General features: G+C 38.7%; 1 protein-coding gene across 3 annotated transcripts in view; it reads right to left on the bottom strand.

Annotated features, from left to right (window-relative positions):
• Positions 1–612: 612 nt before the first annotated feature.
• Positions 613–19,234, bottom strand: part of GNAS (GNAS complex locus) — a 143,999-nt gene continuing 125,377 nt past the window's right edge. For all 3 annotated transcript variants that reach the window (XM_054392028.1, XM_054392030.1, XM_054392029.1), the window contains 7 exons: positions 7,342–7,396; positions 5,988–6,061; positions 5,258–5,316; positions 3,384–3,504; positions 2,222–2,352; positions 1,642–1,709; positions 613–759 (listed from right to left, as the gene is read on the bottom strand). In XM_054392028.1, the coding sequence (XP_054248003.1) occupies positions 613–759; positions 1,642–1,709; positions 2,222–2,352; positions 3,384–3,504; positions 5,258–5,316; positions 5,988–6,061; positions 7,342–7,396 (655 nt within the window). The remainder of the gene's footprint in view (positions 760–1,641; positions 1,710–2,221; positions 2,353–3,383; positions 3,505–5,257; positions 5,317–5,987; positions 6,062–7,341; positions 7,397–19,234) is intronic.

Raw genomic sequence — 19,234 nt, 5'->3', positions numbered from 1 at the left:
TTTAGACCACCAAGACTGGTTTTAAAAATACCCTTCTGAAAGGTAGCAGTTGGTTTTTGCACTGTTGTAGAACTGTCAGTATTTCCGTTCAAAGCCACATTACAGTCAGAGAACCAAACTCAAGTGTCTGTCTTCAAACTTGGTCTGTGACTTGGCACCTTCTTTAGTCTGATGCAGTGAATGATACAGAGTGGAGATCATGGGTTATATGATTACACCCACAACAGTGCTAAATTACCTAAAGTTTTCTCTCCCCAATTTTTGTTTTATGTTTTAATTTTTTTTTTAATCCCAAATTCTTTCAGGTGCTCCACATTCAGGGCTTTTAATTATTTTTTTCCCTCTCTTTTTTGTTAATAACAGTGTTAGGGAATCCTCATGGAAATGGCCTTTTAAGTGTTAGGGGCCACCTCAAACTGTCCGAGGGTACAGAAGCAAGCTTAGAAGTGCTGCTATTGTCCAGCAAGGAGAAAAAGTTGAGGGGTGCAAATCAATGGGAGATTCAAACAGTTCTCTTCCACCCTATGTGGGCAAGGGTGGGTTTTTTTTCTTTGTTTTTTTTTTTTTTCATAAGGAATAAGGAGTCCAAAACACAGAAAAAAGTGCTCTCCATCACAATAACTCATATTGGCGAAGGTGCATGCGCTGAATAATGTCCCGACAGTCATTGAAAACCCTCCGGATGTTCTCTGTATCCACTGCACATGTGAAGTGAGGATAGCAATAGTGCCTTCCATCTCCACTTGCTGTGCTGATTCTCTGTTAAAGGTAAGAGAGAAATAGTGGGTTAAAATAAAACTGACTGAGAAAGAAACCCCACATTCTCAAAACTTAGATGAACGAAGGTTAGGATACGCATGTGTGAATCGTGTTTTCAAAAGGTGAAACTAAGTGGTAACATACCCAGAGTCTTTCACTTTCTTGCCTAAACCATGACATTTAAAATGATCAGAATTATATGGTGAGAAGGTCACTGCATACCGAGGAACTGCAGAGTGTAATGAGAACTCAAGAAAAGTGCTGTTATTCATATGCAGCTGTGGTGAATTGAGCCACACAACTCCTAAGTCAATCTGTCTATGAAGGAAGTGAGATTTTGCTCCTTTCACAAAATTTTTATCCCTGCTTACGGAAAACTTGCAGAAAACCCCACTCCAAATTCTATTTTGCTTCATTTTAAAAATAGTCCACATTTTGATTGCTATGCTCACCACTGTAAGAAACTGTAATAACATTTAAAAACTATTTATTATCACTTCAGCTGACCAGTAATGGGAAAGACAAAATGAAAGGAGCATTAATATTTTACAGATGGTGCATCTTTTGATTAGTCTTTATCTTTAGCAATAATGCATGGAATAAAAATCTGGTCTCACTAATAACAGCAAGACTTCAATCATCATTCTTTCTGAGGTTTCTTAATTATCACCATTTTTTTGGCTATTTAATTACACCATGTGTCAACAAACAAATATCCAAAGAGCAGCTAACAAACAGCAGTAAAGCTCTTGAACGTAACAGTGGTTTATTCATTGTGGATGCTAAACAGCACAAGAAGTGACAGTGCAATAGTAAAAGGTAAGAGTCTGTATTTGAGGAAAAAAATCATGTAAGCAATACTGAAACAAAGGAAATACTTACAAGAAACTCATCTCTAATAAAATACTTGGCCCTTGTAACTCTGGGATCCTCACCAGGCTCTGGTGTTGCTGATGAATAATAAAACAAATATCTCATTAAAACTGATGTTTTTTGGTGACAGTGCCTAAAAACTAACTTTTTCTGTTTTCTACTCACATATGCTAGAAACATGCTTTGCAAAACTGACTGTGAGATAAGAAAAATCATAACATTACTTAGAACAGCATGACTGCAGGAGAACAAAGGAACATTACAAGGGCTGTAGTACCAGGCTTTTGGCAGGTTAGAGAAATGACCACAGATAAGACTAAGGGCAGTCCAGGGCGCACCTTTGTGACAAGCTGTGCTGTGGTCTGCATCAGCAAAGTAACAGATTTTGGCATGATGACATTATTAAAGTATAACTGTATAAATTACAGGATTCTCTCATTAGTAAAACATAGAATTTAACATTATAGTTTGACTCAAAGACAATGACATCTACTTAAGAGTTTTCAAGTCTTAGTTGAAATTACCCAAACCATTATTGATGTGATTTACAAGGACATTATAAATTGCTAATAAAAATTAAAAACCTTACCATCATCTGGTGTAGTGTAGCGAGCAAATTCTGGAAAGTAGTCTTCAATTTTAGATTTCCCTGCTAAAACTTTCTCTGCTAACAAGTCTTGTTTATTCAGGAAAAGAATAACTGAAATGGTCCGTAGCCACCTGTAGAAAACAGAAACCAAACACTCTGAGAAGGCACTCTGCTAAAATCTTGCAGCAAAAAAACTCTTCTTAATCCAGCGCAGAAGACAGCAGTGCATGACATACTGCAATGATTTTGAAAGGTTCCTTTTACACTTGAAACCAGTGGTGCAATTCCAGGTGTACACACCCTGAGTTGGGTTTGTGTGTGTCTAACCTGGGCAATGAAAGCTGCCTGCTTTCTCCTGCTAATCCAAATGTATCACACAGGTGAACATAGCCACTTTTTAGTGTGCTACTCCTTCCCTGCTGTAAGCACTTCAGCCTCAATACTACAACTACCCATTTGTACCTCTTCAGAGTTTCCTTTAATTAGCTGAGTGTACCATACATTAATATAATGTCCTGACAGCATCTGAGCAGAAACTAGCTTGGATTGTGCTGAGAAGGAAACAACAAAGGCTATGCTACAGTTGGGGGTTAACCCCAGTGGACAGTGAAACACCACACAGCTGCTCACTCACTTTCCCCCACTTAGTGTGACAGGGGAAGAGGAAAGGAAGAATAAAAACAAGAAAATCTGGAGATTAAGCTAAAAAATACAAGTAATAATTGCTTAATAAATGAAGGTAGAAGAGAACAAACCGAACCAAGCAATCCAAAAGCAATCACTCACCACCTCCTGTGGGTAGACCAATACCCAAACAGCTGACTCCCTGTTTTCCCTTTTATTGCTGAGCATGACATTACATGGCTACCTCTTTGGTCATCTGCCTGCTTGTGTCCCCTCCCAATTTATTCTGCACTCCCAATCTATTCACTGGGGAGAAACAGTGAAGGCTTTGATGCTCCCCAAACATTGTTCAGCAACAGCTACAACATTAGTGTCTTACCAGTATTGTTTTGGTCAAAATCTAAACCATAGCATCATATGAGCTGCTATGAAGAAAATTAACCCTATCCTGGCTGGCCCAGTACACAACTCTTGACTATAGTATAAGACAGCATTATTAGCTTATGTGGTATGAACAATGAAGCTTCAATTCACAGACCTGTTGTTCCAGATACTCTTGAAGAGGTTCAGTGCTTCTTGAAGCCGATTGGTCTGATTGTCCTCTCGTATAACCATGTTGTAGCTACTGCTCGCCACCACAAATATGATAGCAGTCACATCTAAATCAAGAAATACCCAGTAGTTAATACCAAACTTCAGAGGAAACATCCATGAATCCCAACATTTAACAAAAAGCTGACAGACTTTTATCTTCATGAAGAAAACAGGCTGGAATGCTCCTGCTGACAGCTTTTTAAGTATCAGAAATAAAAAGAGAAAGCAAAGAAATCATTAAAGATAGGAAAGGCAAGAACAGACAGAAAACATAGAAAAGGAACAGAAGCAAGAGACAAAAAAATGGATAAATGGCACTTTTTGTCTGTGTGAATAAAAACAGCAGATTGCTGTGAATCCACGGTTAATGGTCCTAGTCCTGCAGTGTACTATACAGCTCAGAGGCTCCTCTCTCTTTCCTGGTAGATATTCCCAGTATCACAGAATCCAGATCTCTGTGTTTCTATGTGGCTGTGCTGATCTAGACCCCTTGCACTGACTTGCAGCTTCATCTATCTCAGAGACCAACAGCAGAAGAGATGAGTCAGATCATGAAGGAACAGGAAGAGGAAGGAGCAGAAGTAAACCCCAAACAAATTGGTTATTAATAGCACAGAAGAAAATATTGTACAGTAGTTCCACACGGCTATAAAGGGTTCAGGTGATACTCTGACACTAACTGTAGAAAATCACAATGGATTCCAAGTTCCCTTCTACTTTATCTGTTCTCTGTAGAATCTCATTATTAATGTTTGCATAGCTTCACAAATACTTTATCCAAAGAACAAAGAAAAGAGACAAAAATATTTTCCCTAACTCTAGCTTCATGAAAACTTGCATGGAGAAAGGTTTTCATCTAAATGGAGATACAGACTGAAACGAACAGCTGTGGTGAGGGTACATGCAACACCTCAGGTTACGCACAGAACTATTCATTTAAATTGTATGGGTGTTAAGAATATAAACACCTGAACTGAACTGATGGGGCCATCAGTGCTAAGACTCCAGATGTTTCACAGTACCTGCAGATGTTCCATGTCTTACCTGCATTTTGGCTGGTGCTATCTTAGCATTCCAAGATATTAAGCTTACACACAGGTTACTTAAACAATGGTATTTGGATTTATGTTTCCCACAGGGTCCTACCCCAGGGCTATTTTTCTGGAACTTACATTAATACACACAGATTCCTAGAAAAGTGCAGATTTATAAACTGCCATGAACTTTTCTGACAGTGCATTTTGGGGCTACAGTGTACACAGGGTTGTAGCACAGTACATATGCTGTGTGACCCCATGGCTAACAACACTGATGCTCCCTACAACGTCACACTGTATTAATGTGCAGTGTTGCCTTGGCACGAAGCACCCATAACACAGCAATGTGGCTGCAATTATGTGCAGAAAGATGATATTCTCGTTTTATGCATACATTAATTATCCTCTAATTGTGTATTTTGTACAGATACAAACATACGTAAACCTCCTCTTGGAAGATAGAATACATCTTGGAATTTAACACCCACATAGCTGGCAAACAACGCATGAACCCACCACCAAAACACCCTAAGTAAAGGAAGACAGAAAAGCCAAAGAAAATGGACAAATTACGTTAAGTTGTCAAACTTAATTCCTAGATACTCTAGACAGTGACAGAGGTCTACATGCCAAGAAAAATTCCATCCTGTATGACTTTGGATAATTCCTTCTCAAGCTGCATGGAAAAGAAGATAGCTTTCATGCGATGAGAAAATTAAGACTGAGCATTAAATTTTTACATAGATCTATTTTATAAAGCAAACATAAATTCTAATCATACCATTAAAGCACTGGATCCATTTTCGGCGTTCATCTCTTTGTCCTCCAACATCAAACATACTAAGGAAAAAAAATTCCAGTCAGAATACAGTTTGAGTTTTAGTTCCCCAAACACAAAAAGAAAACATAAGAAATTTCAGGACCTCCATGTCATAGAAGCTGAAATGAATCAAGGATTAAGAGAACCTGAACAGGCTGGAGGTAAGAAATTCTGGCATATGCACACTGCAGATTTTTTTCACTCTCACAAGCCAAGACATTAAGAAACGTCCTACAACAATGTTGTCTGTTGAAACAAGTATCACAGATCTAAAGTCAACAAGACCAGACTAAAACTCAGCAGTTTTCGTTTGGGTCAATCAATCTTTCTCACCTGAGACAGTAAAGAGAACATTCTGTTAATTAGATATGTACAAATTTTTGGTCAAATGTGTCACTATATATACTAGTAATGAATTCTGTATTCAGAAAAGGCATTAGTAAAAAATAGATTTAAAATTATTTAAAAAGTAGAAAATGGCACATCATTTTAATTTCTTTTAAAGCCAGACTACTACATTTAAAAAAGTATCATAGAAAACTAGTTTTCTACTACACATCAACTATAGAGAAATACAGTACCCTCAATGACTATGTGCCAGGCTGGTCTCCAATTTGCCCTGGTATTTATCTGCATTGTGCTAAAAAAATATATAAAAGAAAAACAAAAACAACAAAAAGAGGATACTTACTGAAAATTTACTTTATCCACCTGAAACTTGGTTTCAAAAATTCCTGATGTCAAAACTCTGCATCTGAGAAGATCCTAGGAGCATAAAGGAGAAGTCATTGATTCAATATGGGTACTTCATAATTCTTCATATATCCAGCAAGAGAAATAAGCCCCTTGTACCCTGAGAGTGGTGACAGCATGTGTCCTGTACTGCAACCCAGGGACCAGAGCATTGGGAACCTGCATCTGACGTGCTGATCTTGAACATGTGTGCACACATGGGCGTGAACAACTTTGAAGGTAGATGTGTTTTCACAAGCAGGTTTTAATGGTAAACTTGGAATTAGAGGAAACATCTACAGGCCACTTAAAGCAAGGAGTGATCATAACAGCACAGACCCATCCCTAGAGATTAGAATACTAGGGGTTGGAAGGGACCTCCAGAGATCATCAAGTCCCATGATTAGATGATGCACTCACAGATTTCAGTGGGATTGTGGCATTCAGCAGGACCTTTACCACCAAATAATTCCCAACCCCTAAAGATCTCTCTCCTAACTGTTCAGTGCTTGGATACTAGATGAAGTGTCTAGGACTCAGAATTTTCTGGTTTTGACTTTAAGTAACTGAGAGCTCAATCACTTAAGCCTTATGAAAATTGGGCTCTTCAAAAATAAAATTTGTAATTTCCTGTGCTGACAAAAGTGATAATCAGAAGTTATAAGCTACACACAACTACAATTGTCATAAGGGCCACTAAACCCAAGGGCTATTAAACCCAAGGTTTTTGTATGCCTTGCATTGCAAAGCTCTTGCAGCCACATACAGTGCCTAGGGGGTAATGGATCCAGAAGAACCTAATTTGCACCTGCTGTAGACTGAGTATGCAGCCCAAATAAAACTAACTACAAAACACCACCCTGAATACAGGTTTTGTAATTCAGGACTTAATATTTTGGTGTCTAAGCAACAGATAAATTGTAACATTTGCAGCAGACGCTTTGCCTCCAATATAAAACTGATTCTTAACACAGAATCACAGAATGAAACCATTCTGTGTGGGTTGGAAGGGACCTTTAAAGGTCACCCAGTCCAACCCTGCTGCGGTGAGCAGAGACATCCCCAACTAGATCAGGATGCTCAGAGATCCATTAAGCCTGATCTTGAATGTCTCCAGGGATGGGGTCTTCACCACATCTCCAGACAACCCAGTTCCAGTGTTCCACCACCCTCACAGCAAAGAATTTGTTCCTAAATCACTTCGTCCATCCAAATGACAAACTAATGTAAAGTGTGTGGTCATACCCATGATGAGAAAATTACTGAGATAATTTAGTAAGAGGGGGCAGATACATTGTGCAAACTTTCCTTACCTGGTCAGATGGTGTATACTCGTTTTGTTTGACGATGTCAATCTTGTCTAGAAAACTGGGGAGAGAAAAGAAAAAGAGTATGTTTTTCTCTCAAATTAGAAATCCTATCAAACACTTTAGTAATCACCAGGTTCTCAGGTAAGCACTAGTGTATTTTAATGGACTCAGACTCACAAATGCTGAATACACTGAAATTGCTCAGCAGATGTGCACTAGCATTTCAAACCTGCATTTCTCAGCAGCACCCAGCAGAGGGCCAAATCCACAGTTTCTTTAATCAGGGTCCGGTCATCTCATTCCAACGCCCTCCTCCCACTCTGCTCCCTCTGCTAACGAACGTATCAGCAGTTTAAGTCATTTATTTATATAAATTGTACAATATAACCTGCTACTTATTACAGTTAAACCAAGGACTCAAATAGTCTGCATGTAATTTTCCTGAAAAATAAGTGTTTTTTAAAAAAGATTATCATCACTGTAACTTTAAAGAAATTAAAGCCCTAAACCCATGTCGTTCAGTTATAAATGGGAGGGAGTACTAATTTTCTGTTAACTCTTGCTACCAGTTTTTCAGTCTACTTTCTGAAAAAGCAACCTAAGTAAGCTGGATGTGTATAAAAAGAGATGTATTTTATTCAAATTCATTAGGCACTACACTTAAAGACGATAATCTGCCGTCTTTAAAATACTTTTACCAATTAACTGTAACCTCCTAAATATCTTCCACTTCAACTCAAAGAGCAAAAATCTCAAGGAATCAATTTGTTAACTGTTTTACTGCAGTTTTACTATGAGACTCAAAGACATAGCAAACCAGCAGCTTCGGGGTGCAGATTTTATGCTGTCCCCACCCCAGTCATATTGTCCAACACCAACTAGGCAGCAGGGCTACCCCGTGCTCAGACACCTTCCTTGAGTATTATTAGGAGACCTAGCAAAGCGTCTACAGTTAACTTTAACCGTAACATTAATGATTAATCACAGTCTTAAAACCAATACACTTAAATTTTCCTTTTAAATTCCTTGCATGAATTCTTCATGAAGCAGAAATCAGAAAGAAAAGCTGAGTTTTCACTTTGGCTCCCTACACAGGGAGGTACACCCCAAGGGTGCTAACTACAGCTGCAGGCAACAATTTAAAGGGGAGGAAGAGGTATCCATATCCAAGATTCATAAATCAGAAACCAAACCCCCAATAAAACCAACAAGGGTCCTAGCCCTCAGTTTCAGCCCCTGCTTCCCAACTGACTTTCTGATAGGAGGAAAAAATATTTTATGTTTTAATAGTGGCTTCAGTTTCAACCCCTTTTCACCAGGAACTACATGGCCATCTTGTTTTAGAGACAAATGAAAAGTAACTTTTCTTTAAGTCTGAGTTATAGAATTTAAAACACATTAAAACGTATCTTACTAAACATGCTACTAAAAACATGAAACAAACTGTAAACATCAACTTCCATCATAAAAGATGAGGTGGAGACAGAGATAGAAGGATAAAACTGTTGACAAAATGTCTACTGCAATTTGCAAGCTGGATTTTTTAATTTCTTCCAGGCTTCTGAGTAATTTTTATTTTTTGTTTGCTCTTAGTTAAGTATACAGTATACCAATCAAGAATACCAACTAGTACTAGTGCCCTCACATTATATTGTCTCCTAAGAATACTGTTTCAGAAGCATGTGACAATTCCACAAGACAGAGAATGCTTTAAAAACATTCAGAACACAACATGTTCATACAGATTTTAAGGTGATTACCAACAATGACTCTGCCTTTCTGCACAGAATTTATCTAAACATAACATTCTATGCAGGATTCCACAAGAGGTGCATTTTTTGTTGTTGTTGTTTTATTTTGTGCTCTTTTGTTTTGTTTTTAAACACTCTGCTAATCAGCTTAATGGATTTTGGAAACTGACAATCAGAAAATAACAACAAGATATTGCTAAAACCTGGAACTGAAAGTACAGACCTCTTACTGTTGTTTATGCAGACTATTTTTAGGCCTATGATTTCCTTGAAAAACATCAGCCACACAGGAGCAGCAGTACTGTACTTGAGATGAATTCCAATAGCAATGTTCATGCCAGGTAAAACAAGGTTGAATGGAATAAACCTTTCTTCTTTCCCCCCAAACAAGTTCCAACATTCACTAACATCTGATACTTGTAACAATACTCGTTCAGGTCCTTCGCTCTGATAGCAGAAATCCTACCCTGCTTCCAGAGGCATTTCAGGGAAAATGGAGCAAAGCAGTATGTTAAATGAAGATTTCCTCCTCTGTGTATGCCTTTTCCTGAGTCTGCTCTAACAACTTCAGAAAGGGCTAAAGGCTTTAAAAATCACTTTGATTTTTTTGCACAAAGAAAACATGTACATTCTTTCAGCTGGTCTCTAAGGGGAAAAGAGCAGCAAAAATTCAACCTAGCCTAGCACACCTAAAATAAGGAGCAACAGTGGGAGCAGAAGAGTTCAGAAAAGATCGATACACAATGCTCAGAGACTTTCAAGTCAATGTTAGTCAAGATCAAATAATTTATCCAGTAAATTAAACTAATAATCAAGTCAGAGGAGAACAAAGCCTAATTCAAAATAAAAACAAATTCACCATCATTAATTTCTATTTTAAATTCTTGTTATGCTCTACCCAAAACACAAATGAGGCCCCTTCAGTACTACCTTGAGTGCTGAGTTCACTGCTGTTATAGACTGTTCTAAGTGCACTGGAGGTATGCCCATCTACTATGTCAGCAATGAATTTCACAGGGAGGAAGAAAATGACCTTGGTGAAATAATTCAAATAAAACTGTCAAACCACAAACCCAGATTTTATACTGCAAGCAAGTCTTGCACCAAGTTACAGACAGTTTTTTTTTCTTCTGTAAAATTTCCCCAGAGATTATACGTGAAAGCTATTTTCCAGAAAGTAAATCATTCATTCAGCATCGCTGCCAATTCTCACTTAGGGCCAGATTCTGAACATGACTAAATAACAGGATCAGTTATTGCTCTGCTAAACACTGTCATTTAATCTAAGGCACTTGGTAATAAAATGAAAGGTATTAATAAAAATTTAGAACAATCTAGAATACAAAAAAAAAAAAAACAACCCCACACTTTATCTTTAGGGTTCCCTTCTTCAGCTTGAGGAAGGAAAAACATGTGAAATGTTTTAAATACATCTTTGTGAAGAGTCAAGTGTCTTTAATTTTAAGGGGTGCACTTAGGAGACTTCACAAAGAGACATACACAGAAGCTTTCCTTAGCTCCTGCAAGTCAATTAAGTCGTACATGTATCCCCATTTCTTTCCAAATTTTAAATAATCCTATTATGGCAAACCCATACCAAATTTCAGATGATATATGCCAGTTATTGATTTATCCTGGAGTTTTTTCATACAGAAAGAATTTTATTCCTGCATGTGGTGAACTTCCTGAATGAACAATGCTGCTGCCAGACTAAGAACTGCAGCCTGCCCTCATTTTTCCTCACTGAAAAGGTGTGTAACACCTTAAATCTTCTGCCTCAAGAAACAACACAACTTTGTTGTTTTGGGAAGAACAGGGAGGAAGAAATCAGACTGCCTTTCCTTCAGCATTTCCCCACAGTCTTTTCAATAAACAGTAACTTGAAATTTTACTCTTTGTGATCTGATGAAACGCTTGGCAGACGAGTTTTGTTTTTTTTTTTTTTTTTTGCTTTGTGAAGGAGAGCTTTTGTTTTCAGTCTAGAACAATCCTGGAAAGATCTCTTCAAACTAACAACACACCTATATTTGAAGAGCTTTATTTCTAACACGGGTTTGGGGTTTTTTTTGTCAAGTCATAACCTGAATTTGTACACAAAATGTTTCTCTTAAAAGACATATTAAGATTGCGTCCTTAATGTCAGTATAACACTGCGTGTTGAGAATTCAAAATTACAATCCCAACTAAATACAGCATTTGTTTATAACTTAGAACCCTCAACAGTAGTATTTGAACTCCGTATTTGTAAAGTTTCTTGCCTCTGAATGCCTCAAGGTATTTTACAGACAGTAAATGATATCCACAACTCCTTCCTGCCTTCATTCATGCTGCATTTCTTGCCTCTGCCATTGCATCCTGAAATGCACACCTTACATTAATCCTATTTTAAAGGAAGGCACAGAGCGAGTAAGTTAATTGCCTGGAGTCCCTTGACTCAGCAGAAATGCAATTTTCCTCCAAGTCATGTGTTTTTATCAAGATATTACTAGGAATTAACCAGAATATTACTAAGAATTATCAAGCTTTTACTAAGAACTAAAGTTTTATTTACCCAAACCACCTCTAAACCAGTTTTTACAATTCAAGTGTCTTCATCCAGAAATAAATTAACATTTGTTTAGTGATCTTCCTAAAGAACAAACTGTGCAAATGCCCAGCAGATTATTTATCTACACCCTATCAAGAATACTAAACTAACTCAAAGCTCCCTAAAGAAATTTTAAGATGAAATTTAACTCAGCATTAAGTGTTTACAAACAAGAGTAGATTTTTTTTTAATTTCCCAGAACAGATCATGCTTTACTTCTACTTTAGTCCCATTTTAGTCCTTGCCATAATCCTTCAGTTTTCTAAAAGCTAAACAGTTAACTATTTGATAAATGCTTTCTTTAGCTATTTTCTCGATGCTGAAGCTGCAGACAGAGGAGTACTACACAGCTACTACATTCTCTTTTAAAGACTGTTTGAGCTGTGAAATATCTGAATGATGTACTGTAACTTTAACACAGTTTAAAAACATATTAATGTAGAGTTGTTCTCCCAACCCCTGAAAAGCCAGGTCTGTGACAGTGTCAAAGCCATGGCTTCCCATGCAGGAGAGTGCACTGACACCCACTTCTGGGCATGGGGGTTATCTTCAGCTGGAAGCACACATGTGCACATCGACTGTTCTCAGTCTGTCCACTTCTGATGTTCTTGGGAGCAAACAGGTGATTGGGTGTAGGGGGGAAATCCTACTCCTTAAACTGGTGAAAAAGATTGCTTTTACATTTCAGCTAGTTTATTTTGCAACAGAAGCAGAAAAGCAGGCAAAGTTAGAGGAGTGATGCAAATAAAATAAGCAAACATTCAATCTGCTGGCACTGCTGGATATCCTGCAAACACAGACAGTGTATGAAATGGAACTTGCTTTAGATCAAAATGAAGCTGAATATTAAAATCAGGGCATTAGTAGACTGGAGTTTTTGTTTGTTTTGTTTTTAAAGGTATACTGGCATTTTCTGTGATTTGCAAAGGTGGAACTGTTAAGGTGGGCACAGAAGACATGTTACCGGATGATGAAAATACTAAGAAAGTCACAGTTCTTTTTCTGGATAAGGAGAAAAAACTTCCTTCAAAACCTTTGCAATTACTTCACTTCAGAAGGAAAATTAAGGGGAAAAAAAAGACTTTAGAGACAGGCACAAAGGGACAGTATTGTAACAAATATTATTGGCATCATTTTGAGAGCACTACATTGCATGCAAAAACATCTCACGTAAGATGTTCCTGTAAAGAAATTCTGCATGTTAGCTCTCAGATATAAGGGCCCCATTCAAAACCAGATTTATATTAGAAATGAACTTCAAAATGTAGTGTAAAACTTGAACAGAAGGAAACAAAAATACAGCTCTTTAGAAAACCTTCCCAAGAAGCTTCCAAAGTCAAACGCTCATTGTGATTTCCTTATCGAAGGAGCAGGTCACACAGAAAGCTTTTAAAAGAGTCTAAAGCCCAACATTTAATTAGAGATAGTATTAATGCACACATATCCCAGAAGAGTGATTTTGAGTGTGGCCCCATCTGTAATTACAGAAGAACCCTGCAGCATTCCAGCCACTTGGAGGCGGAGGGGCACCATGGGTCTAATTTTGAAGCAAATAATGAGAATGCTGAAAAGTATGACTCCATATATTTGGAATCATCTTGTGGTAATCAAGGTTACAGTCCCTTATATGGTGTGGAGAACATGAAGCACGCATGAAAAACAGAATATTAAAACTATGGGGTATAAAGTACTGCAACTATTCCAACCCTAAATATACCCCACCAACCAGCCACCCCCTTTAACTTTTGTGCTGCCATGAAATAAAAACCTTGCCCTAAAAACAAGGCTGGTTACGTACAGGCTTCCTAAACTGCGTAATTAAAAAAAAGCGTAATCTGATGGGAGGCATGAATGAATTTGAGACAAATCCAGCAGAAAGGCAAATTATTCCTTCAAAAAATGCTAGTGACCAAAAAGAGAAATGGGGAAAAGGGAGGAGAAAAAGAGAAATCTATTTAAAGAGGTTGTGGTTGCCTTTTTTTTTTGTCTCTGCCTGTCTAAAGTTAGTCTGGCTTAGAGGATGCACTAACTTTCCCAATCAGTTTTACATTACAGCACAAGTCCAGAAATAGCTCCCAGCCGCCTTGGCCTCTAGCATGGTTGCCATGACAATGGAACCACAGTGCTATAAATAGCTCATCAGCACCAAATCTTGTGAGACACATCTGGAATGGGGCCAGCCCAGCCCCGGCCTGACAAATAAAAATAGGCACAGGCAGTTTCAAAGGCTGGAAAGGTACAATGCAGTTCGGCTTGTGTGGAGCGGTAGGCAGAGAAACTGTTTTGATTGCTTGTTAGCACAAGATTTATTTGATAGGAGATTGGGAGAAGTATAAAAGTTACTTTACTGCATACTAAACAGTCAGTTTTTCCCTAAGGTCTATTTTTCTTTCTTTCCGCTTAGTCCACAGCAAACTCATACAGCTTTTGAAACTGTAACAATGCAGCCTTTTGCACAGGAGACCATTAAAATAAAGAAAACCAGAAGAAAACAGGTCTTCAAAATGTCCCCCTCTAACTATTTTTGTACTGCTTTGGCTCAAGTGTTCTTAAACACTCCTGTGAGTCTGACAGGCATCCTGGATGGGATCCTGCAGAGACTGGGGCTCTTTGCTCCAGGTAAAATCATTCCCAGGCTGCTCAGTGCCTCCAGGAGCCTGGTACAAGAGGTGGTTCCCCAAGCCCTCTCCAGGCTGCAGCGATGGCTGCTCTCCTCCCCCCGGCACTGCCACTGTGCATCACAGACCCTCAGCAGAAACAAAACCAGGGCCGTGGGCTCTGCTGAGGTTACAAACCAGCTGTGTCTGCAACTCAGGCCAGACCTGAGCCATGCCTTCAGAGGTAGAAGGCAGAATCAGTAGTCACAGCATAACCCAGCCCACTTTCCAACAGCTCTGCTTGACAAAAGTGCCTTTTGAGCACGCATTTTCTTTTGCTTAGTGGGTGAGAAAATGTCGTATTTTTAGCACAGACTCTTGATCAACCCATTCAATTACATCCAAATTATCTGTGTGGGAACAGAATGTTATGTCAAAAATGTTATTCAGTATATTTGTCAATATTACCCAACAGAAGACATTTGTATAATCAGGAGATTCAATATTTTCTACAGCATATGAAAGCAACAGTTGAGGAATCAGACAGAAGTTGCAAGACTTTGCAATTTCACAGATACTGGAATTAGTAGTCAACGTGATCTAATATAGAGAACACTACTCCTCAAATATAAAATCTTAGCTGCTCTATCAAAAAACAATAGACTACTGATGGCAATCAAACCCCTCCAACTACCATAAGCATTAAGCCACAGTAAAATATCTTCCGTATGCCACAAAGGCACCGTGCATGTGCTCCACACAAACTGCACCATCAGCCCACAGGATTCCTTTAGGTCCCTACATGGATATTTTCATTTCTAAAAAATTGTAGAGTAACTTCCACCCAGGCTTCAAGCTGTATGTAAACCGTCCTCCCCTTCCCCCTTCCTTTTACCACATTCAGCTTGCTCATTTGCCATCTGAACAATGTGTGCTTCAGGAAACAGCAGTTTGCACAGAAGTATTTTGGAAAATGTACTTTACAACAGCAGCCCAAGTCAGGATTTAGTGGTTTTTATAAATACACCCCAAGTTAGTTTAAGAGCCTATAATCAATCACAAGTTTTGATTTAAATTATGTAAAAAACAACGATATTCTTTTTTCTTCCTTATGAAAGCAATTCATGAATATTATGAGATAGCCCTTTCTGACTCACATAATAAACAAACTTTGTAGCTTAGCTGGCTAGAAAGATGAAAGGGAAAGGGCTGTAGAGCAGAAAACACTACAAGATAACACAAACCTGGCCAATACTCTACAACACCCCCCAAGACACTTGCCAGATTCACAGAATCACAGAATCAATAAGGTTGGAAAAGACTTCAAAGGATCATCAAAGTCCAACCTGTCACCCAAGACCTCATGACCACTAAACCATGTCACCAAGTGCCACGTCCAATCCCCTCTTGAACACCTCCAGGGATGATTCCCCTTGGCTATTAACTCCTCACCTGGACCCAATGCTGTGTATGGATCCCTCCTGCTTCAGCAATGTCTTTGGAGCGAGACCTCCCCCAGGCAGACTGCTTATGACTGACCAGGGGCACATTTTCTCCCAAACAAGACAGCCACCTGCCCATGACCATACTCAATTACTGGCTTTCAAATCTAACCCGTCCTGCAGTTTCCTCCCACCATTAATGGACACAACCCTCAAACACTTGAGGCTGCTCCATCTGCCTTCACTCCTGCTTTGCAAACCTGTACAAATGTGTTTTCACACTCTCACAACCACCAAAACAGACTGATTAAAAACAACTCACTAATGTGTGCCTCCAAGGCTCACTCTGCAATACAAGCCTGTATATGTCAAATCACTTCAGAGCAGCCCCTTACCGCACCCCAGAAAGTTACTTTGCCATGCCAGGAAAAAAAAGTAAGCTGATTCAAGGCCAAAGTTGGGTACAGAAATGAAAAGTAATGATATGGATGAGATCACCATGTGGTGATCTGATTCTAGGGCAGGCCTGGGGCAGGAACATGGTGTGAGTGAGCGGGGAGAAATACAGTACAATTCCTATTAACTTTTTGTTTCCTTTTTTTTTTTTTTTGCCTTTTTTCAGTAGTCTGCAAAATAAGACAAAAACCATGGGAAGAGGTGAAGCAAGGAAATGTTAATTTAACAAGATTTCTCACTTCACTCTGCATTCTGCTCCTCCAACTTTTCACCCTGACTTCTGTAGGGCCAAACATACCAGAGACACAGACCTCATACTAATACTCCTGTCTCCTGTGCAACACTATCACATCTACTGCTTTTTATATGGGATGTTACCTTTTCTCTACACTTAAAAGCAATTTTGTTTGCCTGCCTTCATTTTCACTTATGCTTATTAATGAATCAGTGTTTAAAACAGAAGAAGAAATTAATTAATCAGTAGACATCTCTAAACAAATAACTTGTTACTGGAAGAGGAATGAAAGGCAAGTGATACGCTGAACAGGGACATCAGGGTGGGAACCCAGTGTGGTGAGTGAGAGTTGATGTGACAGCCTGCACTCTCGGGTTGTTTTCTGACTTACCTGCTGCAATTTGTGTCTTTCCTCATGCTTGAAATGGTTTTAACCTCCTCTGACCCTCAAAGACTGTCATCTTGAAGAATCAAACTCCATCAAGTTCGCTTTTTTCAGTTATTCCACCAAGAGCTCTGCACACTAAAGACTACAAACTTAATTTACACATGGAATAGAAAGCTGACTTAATTGTAAGATTGTTTCTTGGTAGAAACCAATTGTTTCTATAGTCTTTACTATCCATAAAGCCATCAAGCTGGATCAGTGAGAACTCAAGTATGATTTTATAAAGTATAGGCCCCCCTACTGTAGCCTGCTCTTGAGCTTAAAATTAAAACAGGTGAACCTAATGGGATATCCTTCCATTGTGTCTCAACAAAGGATTTTTATGAACCTTGTCCTCATGGTCTTTAGCTCCCTCCAGTGCCATTAAATCAGTAGAATTCCTTTCAGTTGATACATATAATTTTAAAATTGAATTATTTGGACAAAATTAGTGACATCACCAATAAAATTAAAATTCTGTTAATAATTTAAAAATGTTAAAAAAAGCTTATTCCCTCAATGACTGGGACCAAAAAAACAGGCAGAAAGTGAAAAAAGAACAAAACCCCAACAAAACAACAATCTGAGCTGAAGTAGGAGTAAAACTATACTGACAGCCACAAAATGCTTTAGAAGCATTACTTATTAGTATTTGCATGATGCCTGTCAGATGATAAAAGAATTCATAAACTAGCACTTCATACTTGTTTATATGATCTGAAGAAAACAGAGGTGTCTGTAAAGATGGGCAGATCAAAGATTCAGGCAGTTCCCACATTTTTCAGCTTCTGTGGGGCTTCTATAACCCCAAACACTGAAAATACAGAAACAGGCACTTCCTGAGCTGCTGTCTGAAAACCAGGCAACATCATTTTTAATAGAAATTTCAGAGACAGGGGTAGGTGGAGCTGACATGATCTCACGTGACAGAAAAGGAATTTTGATCCCAGGACTGAGTTTCCGCAGGAACTAGGGAAGCAGTGATAGCTCAGGGAAGGAATTAGGCCCCAGATGATCCCAAAACAATGGGAGGACAAACTGCTGCTGGGTTTTGAGCAGAGTGGTAGGAAGGACTTCACTGCCTTGTTTAAACAGACTTGTACAAAGTTCACTCAGATTTAACATACACAGATACAACTCCAATGGTGGGATTTGGCCTGCTTTGGCACCATACTATCTGAGAATTTTGTTAGTATTTTAGGGAGCTAGGTTCTTTTGCAAAAAGGCAGTAGTTTTGGCTGTTATCCTGCTCACAGAATGCTCGAATGTTTCGTTTGGTTTACGCCAGCATCACACGTGATGCTGCAGGCACTCAGGGCTGGACTGGCACGGCGTCTTCACAGGACTACCTGTCAATACCTGTTTGGGAGCTGACAGTTTAAACAGCTTACAGAGGCTTGCATTTCAGATCTTGCTTTTCTTAGAGGCATGGTCCCCTCCTCCCCTTTAAAAAAAAAGTTCTTTTTCCAGCTTGGGAAAACAACTCCAGGCCTCTGCAAAAGGAGGCACACAACCTGGCATCTAGTATTAAAAGCATCAGTAAAGAGCACACCTCTCATTCTGAAGTGAATTGTAATACAAAGCTATTCTTTTTTCTTGAAAGCATTTGCTTGATCATTGAATTTAGTACCAGATATACTTAGAAAATTTCATTTTAAAGCAAACACGTGACACAGAGCTACAGTAGCAATTTTATCCTGTCAATTTACAGTAGTAGTGACACTAATCTTTGGCTACTGTGAAAAGCATTGTCTGCACACATGTATTTCTGTATTCTTTCGCCATACAATAAAATGAAGAAGTGCTCATCTCTCCCTGGTACACATTACGTTCCAGCAGATAAAAGGAGCAAGAAATCAAGCTTGAAGCCAAATTCAAAGGCAAACAATAAAGGTGACCACACTCCTCCTGTGGGAAAGCCATTCACAGGGACTGACCATGTTTCTGAATAAGCACAGTCCTCTTTTATTCTCATAGAAATATAAAATCCTAAACAAAAAGAACTGTCAGTCACCCAGTCTCATGATTTTGCTTTTTGCTACTCTTAAAAGGAAAATATAACAAAGACCCTCCACCTTCATGCACTCACTCACACATTGTGATAACATCAATACACAGTCACTGACTGCGGAACATTTCCCCAAAATGCATTTGAGTTTTTAGTGCTTTTAAGCTTACAATTAAAATGGATACCTCACAGAATACTGTGGCTTTACAAAGGCTCACCAACAGCACTAATTGAGCAAGTGATATGCCATTTCAGAATCTTTTAAATAAAATATTTTAGCACTTCCTCCTCTATTTCCCATTGACCTGCTAACTTGACTCAGCTTATTCTGGAGCAGAATTTTAGTCATTATAAAAATATGAATTCCTTTAGTTCTCATCTCTCAAAACAGAG

This window comes from Indicator indicator, chromosome 24 (assembly GCF_027791375.1).
Source record: "Indicator indicator isolate 239-I01 chromosome 24, UM_Iind_1.1, whole genome shotgun sequence".
In the NCBI taxonomy this organism is placed as follows: Eukaryota; Metazoa; Chordata; class Aves; order Piciformes; family Indicatoridae; genus Indicator; species Indicator indicator.
This window is presented reverse-complemented; position numbering and strand designations above follow the sequence as displayed.